Source organism: Numenius arquata, chromosome 3 (genome assembly GCF_964106895.1).
Source record: "Numenius arquata chromosome 3, bNumArq3.hap1.1, whole genome shotgun sequence".
Lineage (NCBI taxonomy): Eukaryota > Metazoa > Chordata > Aves > Charadriiformes > Scolopacidae > Numenius > Numenius arquata.
Genome location: NC_133578.1, coordinates 8,702,257 through 8,720,377, shown reverse-complemented (window position 1 = coordinate 8,720,377; position 18,121 = coordinate 8,702,257). Strand labels below are relative to the sequence as shown.

At 36.8% G+C, this 18,121-nt stretch overlaps 1 protein-coding gene across 1 annotated transcript in view; it reads right to left on the bottom strand.

The window, feature by feature from the left end:
- NCKAP5 (NCK associated protein 5) overlaps window positions 1–18,121 on the bottom strand; it is a 371,849-nt gene that overhangs the window by 69,853 nt on the left and 283,875 nt on the right. The window contains exon 9 of the mRNA XM_074145259.1: window positions 17,056–17,175. Within this exon, the coding sequence (XP_074001360.1) occupies window positions 17,056–17,175 (120 nt within the window). The remainder of the gene's footprint in view (window positions 1–17,055; window positions 17,176–18,121) is intronic.

Below are 18,121 nucleotides of genomic sequence, written 5' to 3'. Positions count from 1 at the left end.
CAGCATCCTTATTAAGGCTTTCTAGGAAGATAAAAGAAGGCTACTACCTGCTGGCATGAGGCAATATTACAGAGAGACTCCCCTAACTATTGTGCCTCTTGACTGTATCTGTGCAGAATATCTATCACTTCCCATCTACTTTTTGAAACGTCTAATGGCCTGCAGCATTGCCAGAACAATTTTCAATGAATTATGCCAAACTGCACACGGCTCTCCAATATTGGATGAGTTAATTGCTATTAAATCAATTGGCTTTGCTTTTCTCACATGAGCCAAAGCCCATCATTCACAACATAGAAATTCTCTCTCTAGGTTCTAAGGAGAGATTTTCATCCTGGTGCTCTGTGCCAGAGTTGTAAGTGTTTGTTTGGTATGTGTGGCCTCCTCCCGTCCCTGCTGTTATCTGGGGCATCACAAACCTGAACAGGCAGCCTCTGGACTGCTCTCCTATATAACCTGACCACTGTAATTGGACTGGCAGGGAATACCTCTTCTGCAGCCTTCACGCCATTCATTTTTAATAATTCTCTGCACAAGTCCACCAGTTTGATTCTACCCCTGTTGTACTAAATGAGTTAAGTCTCAGTAACTCTACCAAAAACATGCAACAAAATGTGCAACAGAAGAGCGCTGTTATGGTGATCTCTTTATGGGTGCAATAGAGGCTCATGAAAGACAAGAGCTCTTTCCAGCTGACTTTATTTCACAATCATCTGACCTGTCTCACTCTTCCTGTTCCCTTGTTCATCTTTGACTGTTATATCCATCAGAAGCAGAGAGCAGCTATGAATTAATCAGACTGATGATGAGCTTCAGTTTCAAAGGTCTTACAGAAATAGTACTCTCTACTACATTTCCATTATACCATAGAACATAGTAGACCAACAGAGGGAAAAAAATATGATTAGGTATGCAATTAACATAGTATTAGTTTATGCAGAAATATCATCTGTCATGAAACTAAATCTTGATTTTTTTTAGTCCTTAGATTCATTGCAGAGGGGATGTTCAGCTGGAGATGAGAGAACATCCTTCATCTATCCTGTCAGAGGTTACCTAGATTAAGAATACGCACTATTCTAAGTATGAAGTGTGAACTCATACACTAAATACTCTGAAATAAAGAAAGTTAAGTATAAGGAAAAAAATAATAAAACCTCAGAAAGTAGAAATACATTTTGCCTTTAGACAAATCAGAGTTTGGAAAACATATGCTTTTGACATATGGTAATTCTGCGTTCTAAAGAGAGCAGAACAAGTGGTTGTCAACAGAAAACAGCCAAATATGAAGCAAAAGTGAATGCTGCAAAAAGATGTTTCCATTTTATTTAATTCTAATAATCACTAACACAGGAAATGTACTTGCAATTGTATACTGTGTACATACAGCAATTCCTGGTGGTTTATTGTATATAACTGATGTAATGAAAATAAAATTATAATAATTTTTTCAGCTCTTGAAAGTTATATATTTAATAGAAAATTCAGAATTATGTCCTACTTCCCTACTATTCACTTCCTATAAAGAGAACTTCACTGTTTAACTTTGTACTAAAAGAAAATTATTCTTTCCATTTTCACAGTTTTTAACAGCAATAGCAATTTTCATACTGAGCACTTTACACTAGTTAACCAGCTTGGTTAGGAACTTGCCTTCATCCTTCCAGCTGCTTACTGCATGTGAAGGAAGGCAGCTTCCCAGTGGAGTTATTGTGCATGGTATATGCCATCCCAGACTTCTTTTTATACCTATATCCTTCAGGGTAATTTCAAGGACATTTCACTGTGGAAGAAGCTGTGCTTTTTTCCTTTTAATTCTCTAATAATTTGCTTTGCAATCACCATTTATCCTAACAGCGTGAAGTTAGGATGTGGCTGTGGCTTCTGACTGTGGCTGTTTCTTATAAATATTTTAGACTAACATGAAGTCTGCCATTCTGGTGGTTCAGCTGCAGAATACTATGTGTCTTTAAGAAGCATTCCTGTCCCTTTTACCACTTTTCAGCACCGCCTTTACATTAAATAAGGTCCACTATGCACAATCATATTCTTGTATTTCTGTCCAGAAGCAAACAGTTAATAATGTGATTTTTTTGGTGCCAGTTCTGGGAAGAAAACATGGCCTTATCTTATAAGCTACATAGGAACACCTCTGTGCAGGCAAGAACATGGAACTTCTAGTTGTAAAGCTAATGCATCACTATTTTTTCTATTTCTCTGTTGCCACAGGCACCATTTGCAACAGACCAAACTGTTAATGAAGATACCTGATATTTGGCAAAAACTTGTAACACGAAACGTTATACAGCTCAGCCTGGAACAGGCAAACCAACTCAGAAGTCTTATATCCCATTGTATTTACTACAAATATGTATGTTGTCTTTGATATTTAATAGTCTTTTCTTTCTTAAGGCCTGTCTGACAGGTTAACTGTTTGCCCTGTATGTTGCTACTAGGGTTCTCAATGGCTGTATCACAGGAGATTGACCACTACAGCTGGTTGGATTTATTTTTGGTGGGAGGAGAGGGTTAATACACAGTAAGTGAAGCCCAGGGTAACTCTTACAGTGGTACAAGCAAGCAGTTGGAGACTGTTATTTATTGGGCTTACCCACAGCTGTGTAAAACACAGAAAACAATCACAAACGTGCAGTGGTAATAGGAGGAAGAGTCATACATAAAATGAATATTAAAGGATTAACTGTAAAATATATTTCAGTAAGCTAAATCAGTTCTTAGTACCAAAAAAAAGTTTCCAGCTATTCAAAAAATTTCAAGTAAAGTGGGTTTGAATTTTCCATTATTCTAATAAACATACTTCCATGAAAGTTCTAATTTGATACTTTCCATTTGGTTTTGTTGTTTTCCTCTCCTACTGGGCTGACTTTGCTAAAAAACCTAGAAGCCTGGTGATACAGAAGAAGCTAGATTTTAAATTGAAACCCAGTATTAATAGTGGTTTGTTGCTTTTGCTGGCAAATCCTCCAGGCAAGTTTACTGAGACTTAACTGACAACATCCAAGAGAAAGTACAAGGGTATGATATTACAAACATTTGTATGGAAGATTAGGGTGTTAAAACTACATCAGAAAATCCTGTTAACAAGGCAAATCCAGCACAAAAAATAAAACAAAGGTTTCACTTGTGTCTGCTTCAGATTTTCCAGGCTTGCTGCTCTCCACTATTATCGAGCCATCCAGAGATGGCAAAACCCAGTGAATTAGATTCCAAAGTAACTCAGAAGGTTGGAAAGTTATATCCTAGGGTATAAATTGGGAGGTATTAAGCAGACATTTGATGCATAAACATAAATAACATAATCTCTCTGTATTCTTCAGAGAGTTGACAACATTAATGTAAGCCTAAAATTACTCCTGTTCCAAATCCCTTAGTTTTATTAATTTTTATAAACTGCTTTAAATAAAAGTTACATTGAAAGGCACAAAGTAATCCTCTCTGATCCTAGTTTTCATTTTATAACTCTATCAGTGTTTTCAAGCTCTGAGACTCCAAAGTGTTAGTTCTCATTTTAATAGCACTATGGCAGGAGTCTGTAAATATTGCAGTAATAATAAAATGAGCTAATTTAATTTCTTAGGAAAATGTATGTATAAAGTTCCCTGTGGTTTGTAATTACTGTAAAGTCAACAGTTTACATCAATGACCCGGTAATCGGCTAGTCAGAATGTAAATAATTAATGAAATAAATGTTTTCAACAAGCTTGCTCATGGAAGATTCCTTGGAGTATGGTAAAACAGCAGTTTTGTGAGAATAGTATTATAAAAGAGTTGAGCCTCTTATTAGGTACATATTTGTATTTTGGTTCTAATTAATTTGGTACAAAGCAGTTAATGCTTTTTGTAAATACCTTTCTATTGATCTAATACTAATTAATATGTTAATTCCACTTTGCAGTATGAGTGCCAACATCACATAGGTGCTCTGAATTATGGGAACATCAAAGAGTGAAAGGCAGAATCCTGCACATCCCGACACTTTCTCTTGTTACATTGCTCACAAACAAAACCATTTTTTCTTAACATTTCAGCATGGTCAGAATCAGTCTAGGAAACAGCTTTATACTGAACTCCTGTGACAAGGAAGAACTATACCATTAATCTTTCATGGCATGCCCTACACATGCTATCTATGCTTTAGCAGTAAAAAGGTGGGCTTTTTTTATTATTATTATTTAACTGTATTTGAGAAATGCTTTAAAATGAAAACACATAAAAAGTACTGACGTTTTAGTCTCACTTATACAACAGGTATAGCATTATCAATCATTATCTGATTAAATACTACTCACTGATCTCAACACACTGCCAAATTGCTGATACCATGAGAGTCAGTGATATTCCTGGTAGCACAACATAATTTTGGTCTTCGTCTCTGTGATTCCCACAGTTTAAAATTCATTTTCACATTTGCTTTCTGACTATGCCCCAAAATAATCTAAAGGAATTAGACAGACCTCAGTACAATCTTGTTATTGACATTTATGTTGATCGATGTTGGCTCTTACAGAATGGGAATCTACAGATCAATTCCCTTATTAGATTCATTCTCAGTGCTGCCATGATCATTTTATCACAGAAGCTGCTGCCATCAAATGCTGCTTTATCACTTTATAATGGGATAAGCTGAAGCTTTCCTCTAGCATATAGTTGGAAATGAAAACTGTTTGAGCTCTAAAAATTTCTTCCACAGATTTTCAAAAATATCCTTATTAACCGCATATGCCTTTTTTAAAAAGCTATTTGAAACTCAATTTACCTAACCACTAATAATTTCTGCTCACAAGAAAATTCCAGTTCTCGGGGTGGTAAAAAAAAAAAAAAGGCTAACGATGGAGATTGCCCTGGATCTATTAATCACTGTCTTCCTGCTGAGTCTATGAGTCAGATGATGGAAAAAAAAAGGCTAACGATGAAGATATAACAGAAAAACCAAAATGGTCTCAGAAGTGGTAAGTAGTAGTATATGAACATACAAAGACGCTTGCAAACACTCAAAAAGCCCACAGAATATACACAAGGTTTGTCGCAAGTGTTTTATCTGGTTTTGAAAATATGCAGGGCCACGGTATTTTTGTAAGTGTGGTGTTACAGCTCCTGTTGAGAGAGGAGTTCATCACATTAATTTAAATCTCCGATAAAATAAATTAGCTTTTTTATTGCCAGGTTGAACTACAGGGCTATGATTGTTATGTATTGCTACAATCTAAGTCTTAATGGCATTTTAGCCCTGTGGTGGTCAAACAGAAACCATTTCAAAGCTTCTAAAGGCTATTAAAACATGTGCAGATGTCTGGAAAATTAATACTATTATCTAACTCTAACCTTTTGCCTGTAGGAGGAAAAAGAGAGAGAAGGCTCAGGGAAGATATTTCAGATCAATACATGGCAACAGAGGAGGGCAAGCACTGTTTCACATGGAAGTTCATTGGCTGTGAACAGGTGATTCAAGTGAGCAGCTTCATCTTTATTTGGATTTCATTGAAATCATTCATTTACTCAGAAAAATAATTTAAGAGAGATGAGCATCATTTTTAAAGTCCTTCCTCATTGCTGTTTCCAAGGTCCAGCAAGCTAGACACTAGAAAGGTTCATTCATTTAAATGACAAGAGCACGAATTTGTCAAGGTTAATGTTGAACAAGCCATATTTTCCTTGCCTCAGTATATGCATTTAGAAAGGTTTCTCCATCCCTCCACCTTTTTTTTTCATGTGTGTGTGTGTGTAATATTTTGAAATGTCAGATGGACTGAAAGGAGTTTAAAAGTAGGAGGAGGATTTCAAGAAATACTTTTATTGTTACCCCAAGGCTTTTACATACATGTGTTCTCTTCAACTCTAATGTTCTCTTTTTGGCTCTGACAGAATTATTTCAAATAAGAAGAGACTTTTTAAGAAGGTTTTCTTGAATACCTGGATACAAGGTACTGAATTCTATCCTTGTCCCTCAAAGCACTTATTTGAAGTATGGTTCGGAAAGAGTGAGTGGGCAGATTCCCAGCTGGTAAGAATTATTGGCTCCACTTCCTGTACTGAAATTAAAAGAATTTCTGCCAGGTCAGGAATTATCCCATAGACTTCCCAAACTTTTGCTGCTTTTCAGAAATAAAGCTTCTAGAGGGTCACAGTGCGCATGTGTTGTGGTATTTCATTCTCGAAAGTCTCAAATCTGACCACAAGATCTCCAAATGGCAGTTCAAGTTCTGCAACGTTTATTCTGATACACAAAAATCTTGTATGCAGGCTTGTGTGCAGGACAGAGTACAACTCTACAGACCTGACGATCTGAACATGCATCTCAAATCCTGGCTTCCAACTTCTGTAATTTCATTGACCTACCCTGGAGCGGTGAGAAACCACAGAAGGATCTCACAATCAGCCTGGCCATGCAAGCCAAGAAATCTTAGTAAGGCTGAAACTCAGGTGAGGTGGGAGAGCCAGTGCTGGTACCAACAAGGAGGGTGCACCATACTGGACGACATGAGGATACAGACCTGCACTGCCCATGTTCATCTGCACCTTGCTCCTATTGCCGTAGCCAGGAGGAATACCAGGAAATGGAAAAAGGGAAATGTCAGTCATTGCTGTACCCTTGCAAGGGAAGGTACAGTGCTCTCTAAGCACTATTTAGGACCTGGATCAGCCTTGGGAGTGCCAGGCCCTGGCATACGATGACATTGAAGACAGTCCCCTCTCTCAAGACAGGCAGCCTAACCCCAGGCTCAAAGCAGCTAGGAGCTTTACCTTTAGCATAGATGGCCGATAGCTGCAGACCCTTTCAGCAGCTGCCTGTGCTCAGAAGAAGCGGTGCCAACATTTGATGAGGAATCTGTGCCCTTGTGAATAGATTGTTTTTTCACGGTAGATAAAAGCAGGGTTTAGAGGTATTATATAGGAATTTCAAAAGGGGTCAGCTCCCAGTTCGGCACCAAATAAGTAGCTGGATTTTTAGAAGAGCTCAGCACAATGCCTGAACCCCTGAAAGTCTGGTCCCATGTGCATGAAGGACCTAAAGACCTAAATTAAAGGTTAATTCCATTTGTTATTCCCCCATGAACTGGTAAAGACTGGTAACAGAGCTAAGAGTACCCATATTTCTAATTATTGTCAAGATCTCCTAAGGACCATTTAGTGGAATAAATTTAGGCAAGCCTCTAAAATACAGTGCTAATCTCTGATTCGTGTTCACACTTGCAGTACCTATAATCCATAATAATTGTGCCTAGATCTCTGCCTGTGCCTGTATCTGCCATATAGGAAAAGCACACAAGCCTTTTTTGAGAAAAAAAATGTACTTGAGAGTAAGCAATGGGAAACTGTAAAAAAAAAAAAAAAAGAAAAAAAATGGAGCTTTTCTGCTTTTAAAATATGGCTGAACATAAAAATTTAGACTCAAAACACTACAAAATTAAGTAGTTCATCTCTGAAACTGTATAGCAGAAAGATGAAGAGTGGGCATATATTTGAGATTTTTAAAGCACTGATATTAATTTAAGATGCCGTTACTTTGGCAGTCTGGTTTCCATACTTTTAATGCAGTAAGATGGAGTTTAATTCATGATGTTGAAGATGCCCTTGTAATGCACACAGGACACAGACAAATCAGAGCTCCTCCCTGCACCCAGACATTGGTTATTGACTAATGAAACAGCTTGCTCACATCCAGGGGAAGAAATGAGCATGAATGCAATCTAAAAATGCTAAAAATACAGAAAGACTCAAGTCCGTCAATATCACATTGTTAAAGATTTAATGACAAAGGTAAGTTTTCCTTTTAGCTTGTCCTTATCAAGAGAGATACCCAGAAGGTAATTTAAGAGTTAAGGCACTAATGGACTCTTCAGTTTCACTGAGCACCTACGTGCTGATTTTATCTTGCAATACAGTATTTCACATTCTCAGCGAAGTCAACGGAGATTTAGTCAATAGCATCATGGCCTTTGGATGAGGATTTGAATCCTACCAGTATCCAAACCATCATTAAAGAAGATAGGTCATTTGGGAAACAAAGGAGAGCATTAGTAAAATTCAATACTAAAAGATGGGGTTGGTTCAGTAGGTGTTTTATGATTCATTATGAACAGCTTTTTATTCTAATTACCACCCCATTCTTTTATGCACAGTATCCATAAGAGTAGACAAACCATACAAAGTGTATCACAGGAAAATTAATCTTTTCATAACAGATGGCAACAGAAAATACCTATTGAGTAATCTTATGTGCTAAAAACCACTTAGCATAATGTTAGTTTGATTCATTTGATGGAATGTATAATTTAAAATTACTAGCAAAATACACTGACCTGATATAATCTGAATAGCTTAAATGTTACCAAGTGGAGTACTTATTGGCACACCTACTTTTAAATAAAAGAGCCATAATTCCGTATTGCTTCATGTCTGCAAAGTGCCACTACACTTACATAACAGTAACAAAACCAGTTATAAAGTAAAATATAAATAAAATTTTATGTATTGAGTGTAATAACAGATGAAATTAATCCTTTATCCATTTTTACTTTTTTCATATACACACACTTTTGCAGTTATCCTTCATTCAAGTTTCAAAGTCTTAAGAAAACAAAAATTAACTACATACTTAGCTCCATTAGTGCAATAAGAAGAAAATGACACATCTGTAATAATAATGGTTATACTTCTCTACTGCTTTAGAATTTCAATAGATCCCCACTTTACCACAACAAGAAGCCCTCTAAATCTTTGAATCATTTAATTTTATGCATTCTTTTGGTATTTCATTTGGGAGTTATGGAGTGTGAAATATGCACCATGATGAGAAAACAATTATCTAGCACACCTGTTGTTTGTGCATATTGTATTTAAGCAGGGCTTGCAGTGGCTACTATTTTATTCCACTGTGAAATGCAAAATGGGGAGTCTTTAAGAAGTTGACACGATGACATGAACTTACACTTTTTTATCTAACATGTGGCTTGTACTCACCACATCACATACTGTGATAACATGAGAACTAATCCATGCTAATTTTTGCTATCAGAATGCCAGTGAGAAAGATTTTTTCAATTTAGAAAGGAAGCCTGGACGAATTATTCTTGACTTAAATGCACCAAATATATTACAGAAAAAATTATAAATGTCATCTAAAGCAGAAACATCAGACAAACAAATCTGTCATACAAAACATAAACACATAAGTAGCTTATAGAGTTTTCACAAAGTTCACAATCTAGAATAAAAGCTGCCTCTAACCAGCCTCTATACTTACACTTTGACCATACGTTAAGTTGCTAATACATTCAACAAACAGAGCAGGCTGAAATAGCATCCAACAGGTTAAGCATTGATATAGATTAAATATAACTGCATGGAATCAAAAGGCTGATCTTTTTAATGCTTATTAGAAGTCTGAAGCACAGGGCAATTTTGGAAAGGAATACAGCAACAGCATTTCCTATTGTGGAACTCCTTCCTTTTTTCTTAGATTTATTCTCATACTGAATGCACACAATAATAGGAAAAACCATGAAAAACATTCTTGTACTTAATGAGTCTGCCCACATACTTGCTTTGGGTTTGAAATGCCATATTGGATTCCTGCCATCATGTGTATCACCACTGATAATAAAAATCTATGCATAAAATATAGAGAAATCTATGGTTCACCCAGTGATGGCTGCTTATTTTTCTTTGTCTAAAAAATAGGCAGTAAAATCTCACTTTTGTTGTTAAGACCTGTCACATCTGTACAGCCCCACAGTTGTCTTGACACATGCTTATTCTGAAAGGCTGTCTTTGCGCTTGAGAACAATGCCTGTATATTTTTATATTTCTTCAAAACTTAAAAAATATTGCTCTGCTCAGTCAAAATAATTCATAAATCCTTCACCAAAGATCACTTGTGTATTTCCTAAGGATTATTTGCTCATTTGATTTACTGGTTTTGGTATCTCTCTAGCAATTTATTGTCATTAGGATGATGGAAAAAGCTCATTTTTATACTTGGTATCTGAAAATTATATATTTAAAATTGTATCACAAAATATCATGTTTGTGTAGATATGGAAAGCCTTTCAGTGCTTTTCTTCAGAACTTCTCAAGGCTAGTTAAAGTACTTGGACATAGGAAATTCTAGCAGTTGGGGGAAATTTTCTCTTAAAATCATTATCATTCTCATCAGAACTACAGGCCTAGTGAGCTTTCATTAATATTTTCTTTATGTTTGAGAGTAAATTGAGTAATTGAGTAATGTTGTGGGGGATAATGCCCTACCTCTCCTCTCATACATCATACCACAGTGTATAGCAAATTTTTTGTGATCCCGAATTAGATTTAGAACCAGCAAATTATTTTGGCAAATGTTTTAAGAATGAAAGTTTTATAGTTTCCCTAGTCAGGAAAGAGCATGTCAGGATTCCCCCAAGTTCCTGAGGGACAAGAAAAGCCATCTCGGACATTTCACTCAAGAGATGTCACAAAGCTTCTCGGAGGTCTACACATCACAGCCGTGATTTACGTACCTAGAAGCATAAGTCCCTGTGACTAGAGATGGCCTGTAGAGAGCCACTGGTGTGGATGACATCCAGTGATTCTCAGTGCTCTCCCAAAAATCTGCTTATCTTGGAGCCTCCTTGCAGAGCTGGCTGGATATCAGATATCCAGCCTAATTCTGTCAGGTATTATGCTGCTGCTGTTCATTCAGAACTAGAAGTCATACGGCTTAGGGAGGTTAGATGGAGTTTCTTTGGAGGGGGCTATTTCCTTTCCTTCTCTCACCACTGACTTTGGTCACCCATTTGTCTAACCAGTAGGCTTCTCACGAACACTTCATTTCTGTAATGGTTCTTCAGCATGCATTTGGAGCTGCAAACAGGGCAAGTAAGAAATATTGTTTATAATGTATTATTACATGTTGATGATTTAAGCTGAGATTCAAAGCTTTTTATTTCTGTCTTCTCAGATGTTATTGGTGAGTGAGGACATGACAGAAATAGTAAGTAGGTACCAGTTTACTGAGATAATGCAAGACTTGAAATAATGACATCAGCATCTTCACAGGAAGAAGTGTTCCTTAATTTGTTCTTGAAAGTCTCAGAAGTCTTTGAGTGTTCCCTGCTAGATTGCTGTCTTCATTCCTGATAGACAGAAGCATTCTTATAATTTCTCACTGCTACAAGACTGGATGCTCTTTCTTGGAACAGGATCTTCATGACAGTAATCATGAACCTTTGGTAGCCTTGATCCGGAGAAAGCACTCCAGCAGGGCTACAGCCTGAAATCTTTCGAGAACTGCAAATGGTGTGAAAAACACCACCTCACTTCTTAGTAGGTGCTCTACTGGTGATGTAATTCTTGGATAAAGTTGGATAAAGTTTAATGTAATAGTTTAAACATTAACTATCTCAAATATGCTTTAAATGTATTTGATTTCCTCTTTGTTTGTTGATACAGGCCTTGAGATTGTCATAATTTTAAGCAGTTTTCCACTACTTTTGAAACAATTAGCAGATCTGAAATTAATTTCTCCTTCAAGCCATCAGTCCCAATTCCTGAGTAAGTAAATACCACTACAGAAACTGCGACACCTGATTTATATTTATATGTTTACTAAAAGACAAGGAAAGTGTTTGCTCTGGAGCTGGAACTTTTCAGAAGATTTGCAGGTAGGAGTTCCCTGACAATCTGATGGATACAAAGGAGCAAATGTGAAGTAAGAAAATAAGCAGGTCAACTTCAGGAGTTTCAAAACTTCAAATACAATTTGCTGATCTTGGTCTCAAGTCTGCTCTCTGAAGAGCCCAGAGGCACAAGGCAGGACGAGTAGCTGGCTTCTGTCAGATGGGAATTATGCTGCTGCTCAGCATATAACGATCCAGTTATTTAAATATACTTTGGATTGCTGACAAACTGTTTTCTAACAGTGTGTGATGATCTTTAGTTTTAATTTCAAATCCTCAGATACTTACTTTCTGAAATACTTAAATATTTCATGTATTTGGTTGCTGTAAAGCAATGCAACTTCACTTTTAACCTTCTGCATTTAGACTTCATCATGTCTAACGATGTCTGAACCAGAGGTCAGACTCTCAGGCCAGATATTCCATCTCCTTTTGTCAGGTGTTCGACAATTAATTGTCCTCTTTTTCTTCCCATATATAATAATGTCGTTGGTGCAATTTACCCCTTCCTGTTAAGTTGTACAACTGTTTCAATCTAAGTATGTATAGCCACACTCTATCTCATATGTCAGGGCATCGTTGTCAGGTTATTAAAAGTGCTAATATCAATGTATTTATAACAAAGTAGTTATTATTTAAATTGACCTTCTGAGAATTCAGCGGACTGTGCTGTAGCATTCTAGACAAAATTTTAGACATAAAATTAAACAACGGATGGTGCATGAATAATAAATTAAACTAATCTAGCCAGAGAAACACGGGGAGAAAATAGATGCTTCAAGAGTCCTCTCCGCTTTGTTCTGGAGTTGATAAAGTAGAATTTTTATGATGGAAATAAAATGGCAATGAAAATATAGTTTAGGATCAGAGATACTGTAAATCTTATGATTAGAAATACTATTTTATACTTTTCCAACTATGAAAAGTTTACTACTTATTTAATCAAATAAATCAACTCAATAAATGTTGCTACTTGCCTCTTTTTAACACATTTCACTGAAGGTTCCCTGAATGCTTTATAAAAAACCTGTGACAGCAAACTTCCGGGTGAAAAGTGAAAGCAAATCTTCACCCATGGGAAGTGGGTGAAGCTAACAAACACATTGAATTTATGTAACTAGAGATACACAGTATAAAAAAATTACTGCCATATCTGTAAGAAAGCAAACCCTTCAAACAGACCCCTGTTATCCTCAGTAACTTTATGCAAGTCATCATTGTTGTATGTAACGTAAGAATCGGGTTCAATGTCATTAGTTGTATTTTCAGTTAGGAGAAGAAAGGGAGGGCTAACTAGAAGGAAAAGATCTGTGTCTCAAGACTGAGCATCCTATACCCAATAAAGTTAAAACAACATAGACAACATAGCTAAGAAGTGGAAAAACTGTAATTTTGTGATTTTAGTAGTTTAAAGCAAAGACAGAAATATAGTGATACTGACACATTTAAAAATATTTCGTAGATGCTATACATGGCCGTGGGCAAAGCAGAAGTGCGAAGTTTCACCTAAAGCTTCTTATTCCTACTCTTGTATCCTCTCTGGATTTATCTTATCTCTTCAGCAACCTTCTGTATACCACCTCCACAAATTTCGCTCTTCACTTCCAATCAGTTTCTCTCTACTCAATTTTAAATCTTAAGTCAAATATTTCTCCCATTGCCAGATGAAATACAAGGCGGCTCAGTAAAATGGAGCTCCCAGTTCTCTTTTCCCAAACCTCTCGTGCTATGACAGGCAGAATTTAATCTCTTTTTAGCAACCACACTAACTGAGGAAAATGAAGGCTGCTTGGGCAGAAGGTACTCCTCTGTGCTAGCTTTTACCTAAAACTATAGCTCTTCCTCAGATGGTGCTGAGACAGAAACACCTTTCCAAGGCTCCTTCATTTTAAAAAGAGAGATTGGCTGAATAAAATAAAAATTTTTAAAAAATAGGTGATCAGGCTCCTCTTTATTTATCTACTCTAATACCAGCTCAGTAAAGCACACCCTTCAGCTACAAAGAATATCCCCAGAAAGATAGGGGAGGTCTTAAAATCATCTACAATATGAAAGAGGTGACAAAAAAAACCCCTTGAGTTATCTCTTTTTCCTCCTTACATTTTGCATGAGCATTACTTATCTTTTCATGACAGGAGTAACATATCCTCTGTGTCACTCTCCCTACAAGCAGTAAGCACACCAAAATTTCTAGTAGCAAAGAACTTATATGGCAATATACATAACAACATGCCTCAAGGAAACATGCATATTTCTTTTAAAATACTGTTAGGCCCTTTGACTTCACAAGTACTTACACTTGTAAATGCATGAAAGTGTAATACTTTTAATAATAGTTTTACAGTGAAGGATTCCTGAAGCAGTCATGAAAACCTTACTACATGATACTTTTGTTAATTTGTTAGCAATCAGTTTTTCTTTTGATCTGTATGAGGAGCATGAGGAAAAACAACACAGTGCAATTGGTACGGTATATGGGCCATCATTCTGCAGTGAAATTCAGAACACTGGTACCAACCTTTTCATTAAAAAAATGTGAATGATCTGATTTCTAAGAAGAAGACACCTGAATCATGTATTATTTCCTTAAAATCAAATATACAAAAAATCTAGGGCAATGGTGAATTTATTTTTTTTTTAAAGAAATCTATGTTTCTGGAGTATAAGAGGTCAAGAATGTTTATGGTTTAAAAATAAGCTTACTCTTTTAATACAAGAGGTTTCTAATGTCAATTACATAACAATTTGATGGTAATATACAATCAAATCACAGAAGCTCATATGCAGAAAAAGTAACAAATAGTATTTATTTTCAGCTTATATCCTCTTCTGCAGCATTCTTCAAGATTTTTAATTGTACTGAGTGTGAATACTCCTAGGATGAGATCAGCATGTAAATAAAGTTGAACCGTATTGTATCAGACAGTACAGGAAAGGTGAAATAAAGACCACATACACACCCTCCATTAGCAGTATTTGCCCAATCACTTTGATTGGGGTGATGATTTAACAGGAATGTCCTTAACCACATATTTAGTACTCTTCTGTAGAGTGACAGATTTAAACAAATATTTAGCTACTGCTCTAAATCTGGGATGTGTGCATTTCCAAGAAGACATAATCCAAACTGTGCTTCAATTCTATGCAGGCAAACAAGAATATTTGCTTAATTTCAGACCTAAGGAAACACGCTTCTTCAGATTTTATATCTCAGACTGCAAGATCACAGACTACACACCATTTATTCAAGTCCAGAGTAAAGTTAGAGGATAAATAAATTTCTGGAAACAAATTTATGGGGTATTTTTGGTAAAAATAACATATGAAGTGTTTTAACAGAAGCCATTCATTTTCTGGTGTACATTGCAACTTGTTCTCTGTTTTTTTATCCCCAAGGGGGACTAAAATCTGTTGACAGCAAGTGCAGGGACATAACAGCAAATTTTGCTGCTGTCTGGGAGACCTGGACTTTGCAAATGATCTTAATTCTCTTTTTACTTCAGCCAATAAAGACAAAACAAGTGAAAAGGGGGAAACAAAAATCGATACACATTAGTTCCTGCCAAACTGTGCAGGAACAATGATGTAAAAAAGTTTGAATCCCTTAGGAAAACCTGCAAGATCATTTGGTTCTTTTTTCCACTTGATGCAGGTTCATCTCTTTCAACTTCTTTCACAGCAGTGACACAATCCAGTTCCAAGGAGCTCAAGTCAAAGCATTGATCTCACTTTTCAGATGCTATCTAACACTTCTATAACATTCCCGGAATAACCTCGCTTTATTGTTGCCTCACAAGGAGTTGGGAAGAAGAGCCATATCTGCTATAAAGAATGTGCAATGTACAACTTCTGTGCAATCTAACCCAATACTAACATGGACTAGAGTCAGATGCTTTGGAAACAGAAAAAAAAAAAAAAGAAAGAAAGAAAGGATGGAAAAAAAATCCAAACCACTAAACAGAAAGAAGGAGCAGGTGATGTGACTGTCTTAAACAGATATTAGCAATAAAGGTCCATGCTGTGGTAGATGTGTTAGAAGCTCTGAATGGATAAAGAGAAATCAGTCCTACACAGGAGTTGAAGGACAAACAGGAGAGAAAGCAGGCAGAAGGGAGAAGAAATAAGAAGAGAGAAGTCCTGACCTACCAATACCTAAATCAACACAAAATCAAGAGGCAGAACAAGAACCTGAGGAAAACACAAGAACCCAGATCCCTGTGATGGTGACCTGGCACCACTCTGCCTGTGCTTTAGTTTCACAGTAAGTATAGCTATTTGCCCTCACCATGGAGACTCCCTTGCCTCTAAGCACCAGTTGGTGCTTAAAGCAGACCATGTTTCCTCAATAAACAGCCCAAGCTGATGAAAGTTAGGAACCCCCAGCTGCCGAGCAACAGTGCAAGGGCCAAATTTTACTGTGAGATACAGGCGCACAGCATCAGAGGATTTAAATAAGATACACATTTAATATCACTTACCTAGCTGACATGACCCAAATTTCTCCTCCAAAATTAATAAATTTTTCTCTAATAAGAAATGACATATATTGCTAAAATAACAATTTTCCTATTGTTAGAAACCAGCAGAATCCAGCAAAGTTTTAATTAGTCCTCCTTTGCTGTTCTCCTAGCTCACGGTAAGATTTGTTGGAATTTAGGATCATAGAATCATAGAATGGTTAGAGTTGGAAGGGACCTTAAAGATCATTGAGTTCCAACCCCCCTGCCATGGGCAGGGACACCTCCTACTAGACCAGGTTGCTCAAAGCAATTCTACTTCTACAAAAGGATGACAAAGCGATGGAATCATCCACAATAATGGACTTTGCCAAATGAAAAGGGATACTGAAACATCTCTTATTATTCCAGAGCGGCAAAGGAGTGGGAGATGGGTCAATTGGTTTCTCAGCTATATCCTCCCATAAAATGTTGGAAAAAAAAATCACTCTAAGCCTGTGAAGATGTACTTAAGTCCTTGCAACACATATGGCAAAAGTTAAATAAATGGGCTGTCTTCTCACAGGAAATTACACTGTTCACCATCAAGCAGAATGTTAAGGATTCTGAGCTTCTCCCCTGCAGAGGGATAATGAACCCATATTGTTCCATTTATCATAGTGAAGAAGCACCTAAAAAAGTAAGTTACTCTGCAGGTGTGCTCCTCTCTCCACATTTGCACATAATATGTAGTCATAGCTCATTGGTGTACACTTTCAGTTTCAATGGTATCATGGTACAGATAACAGATATTCTTCTAATATATTAAATCTATCAACTGTCACTTCCTGCTTATTGACATAAGCTCAAAAGGAACAAAATTATTTTATAATTGTGAGAAATATAAAGTTCATAGCTTTCTCTCTGCAAAGGCCATTTCCTACCTGAAGAAGGAGGTCAGAAGCTGGTTTGACTCTCTGCTGGAAAAGCACACTTAATGTTCGATTCTGTTGTTCCAAATCAAAAACTCTCGTTTTCAGCTTTATACATTCCTCCCTCAAATCCTGCAGCACAAGGGTAATTAGGAAGATTAGAGAGCAGGTAACAGAAGCACTTAAAAACTCTAAGTAATATCAGATACTAAAAAGAAATACATACACAACTTTTTAAATAGTACAAATCAGAAAAATGTGCTACTTCATTTTCTCTAGTGGTTTGATCATCCCAGGATAAATTTAAAAAAAGGCTTGTAATGAGAAACAGTAGTTACCTGACACATCCTTTTGGAGTGTTCTTTAGTACAAAAAGTGACTTTGCCAGCAATGTGTTTCATTTTGCAGTCGACACAAAGCAGAGAGCAGCAATTAGGATACGAATATTGTAATAATCATAAGCTAAGGAAAAAGCATAAGCTATACCAAACCAGGAAGAAGTTCAAAGTGGCACTGTGCCTTCAAGGGGCTCTTCTGAAGTCTGATCCCCTCCTTGCTTTTTCTGGAATAACCAAGTCAGCATTGCTGGCTAGCGTATGGTGGATGGTCTGTACCTTCCCCACTGTAACCTGCCACTGTAGCACAGGCTTGGCCATAGTGAGATGTTGGTGCACCAGACACGTGTGGTAGCATGATCCTGCCTGACATTTCCAACATGAGGTACTACAAAAGCTTAAAATAGGCCATTAGAAGCAGAATCGGAGTGTAAAACAACAGGCACAGGACATTCCTGTCGAAACTGAAAGATGCAGGTCTTTTAGCCAAGGCTGAGTCAGGTTCATCATGAACAAGCCATTAATGGCTTTGAGATACAGCAAATATCTATGTTCAACGTAAGACCTGCTTTTCCTGGCTGTCTGAAGGAATACAGGATTCTATCAGAAAGAGGGTTTCGGAGAGAGAGCAGAATCTGACACACAGACTTTCAGCATAATTTGTGCAGTTGGCCATTTTTAGGTGTGAGAGCTTCAAAAATCAGGAATAGTAGTCTCCTAATAAAGATTACATGTAAAAATAA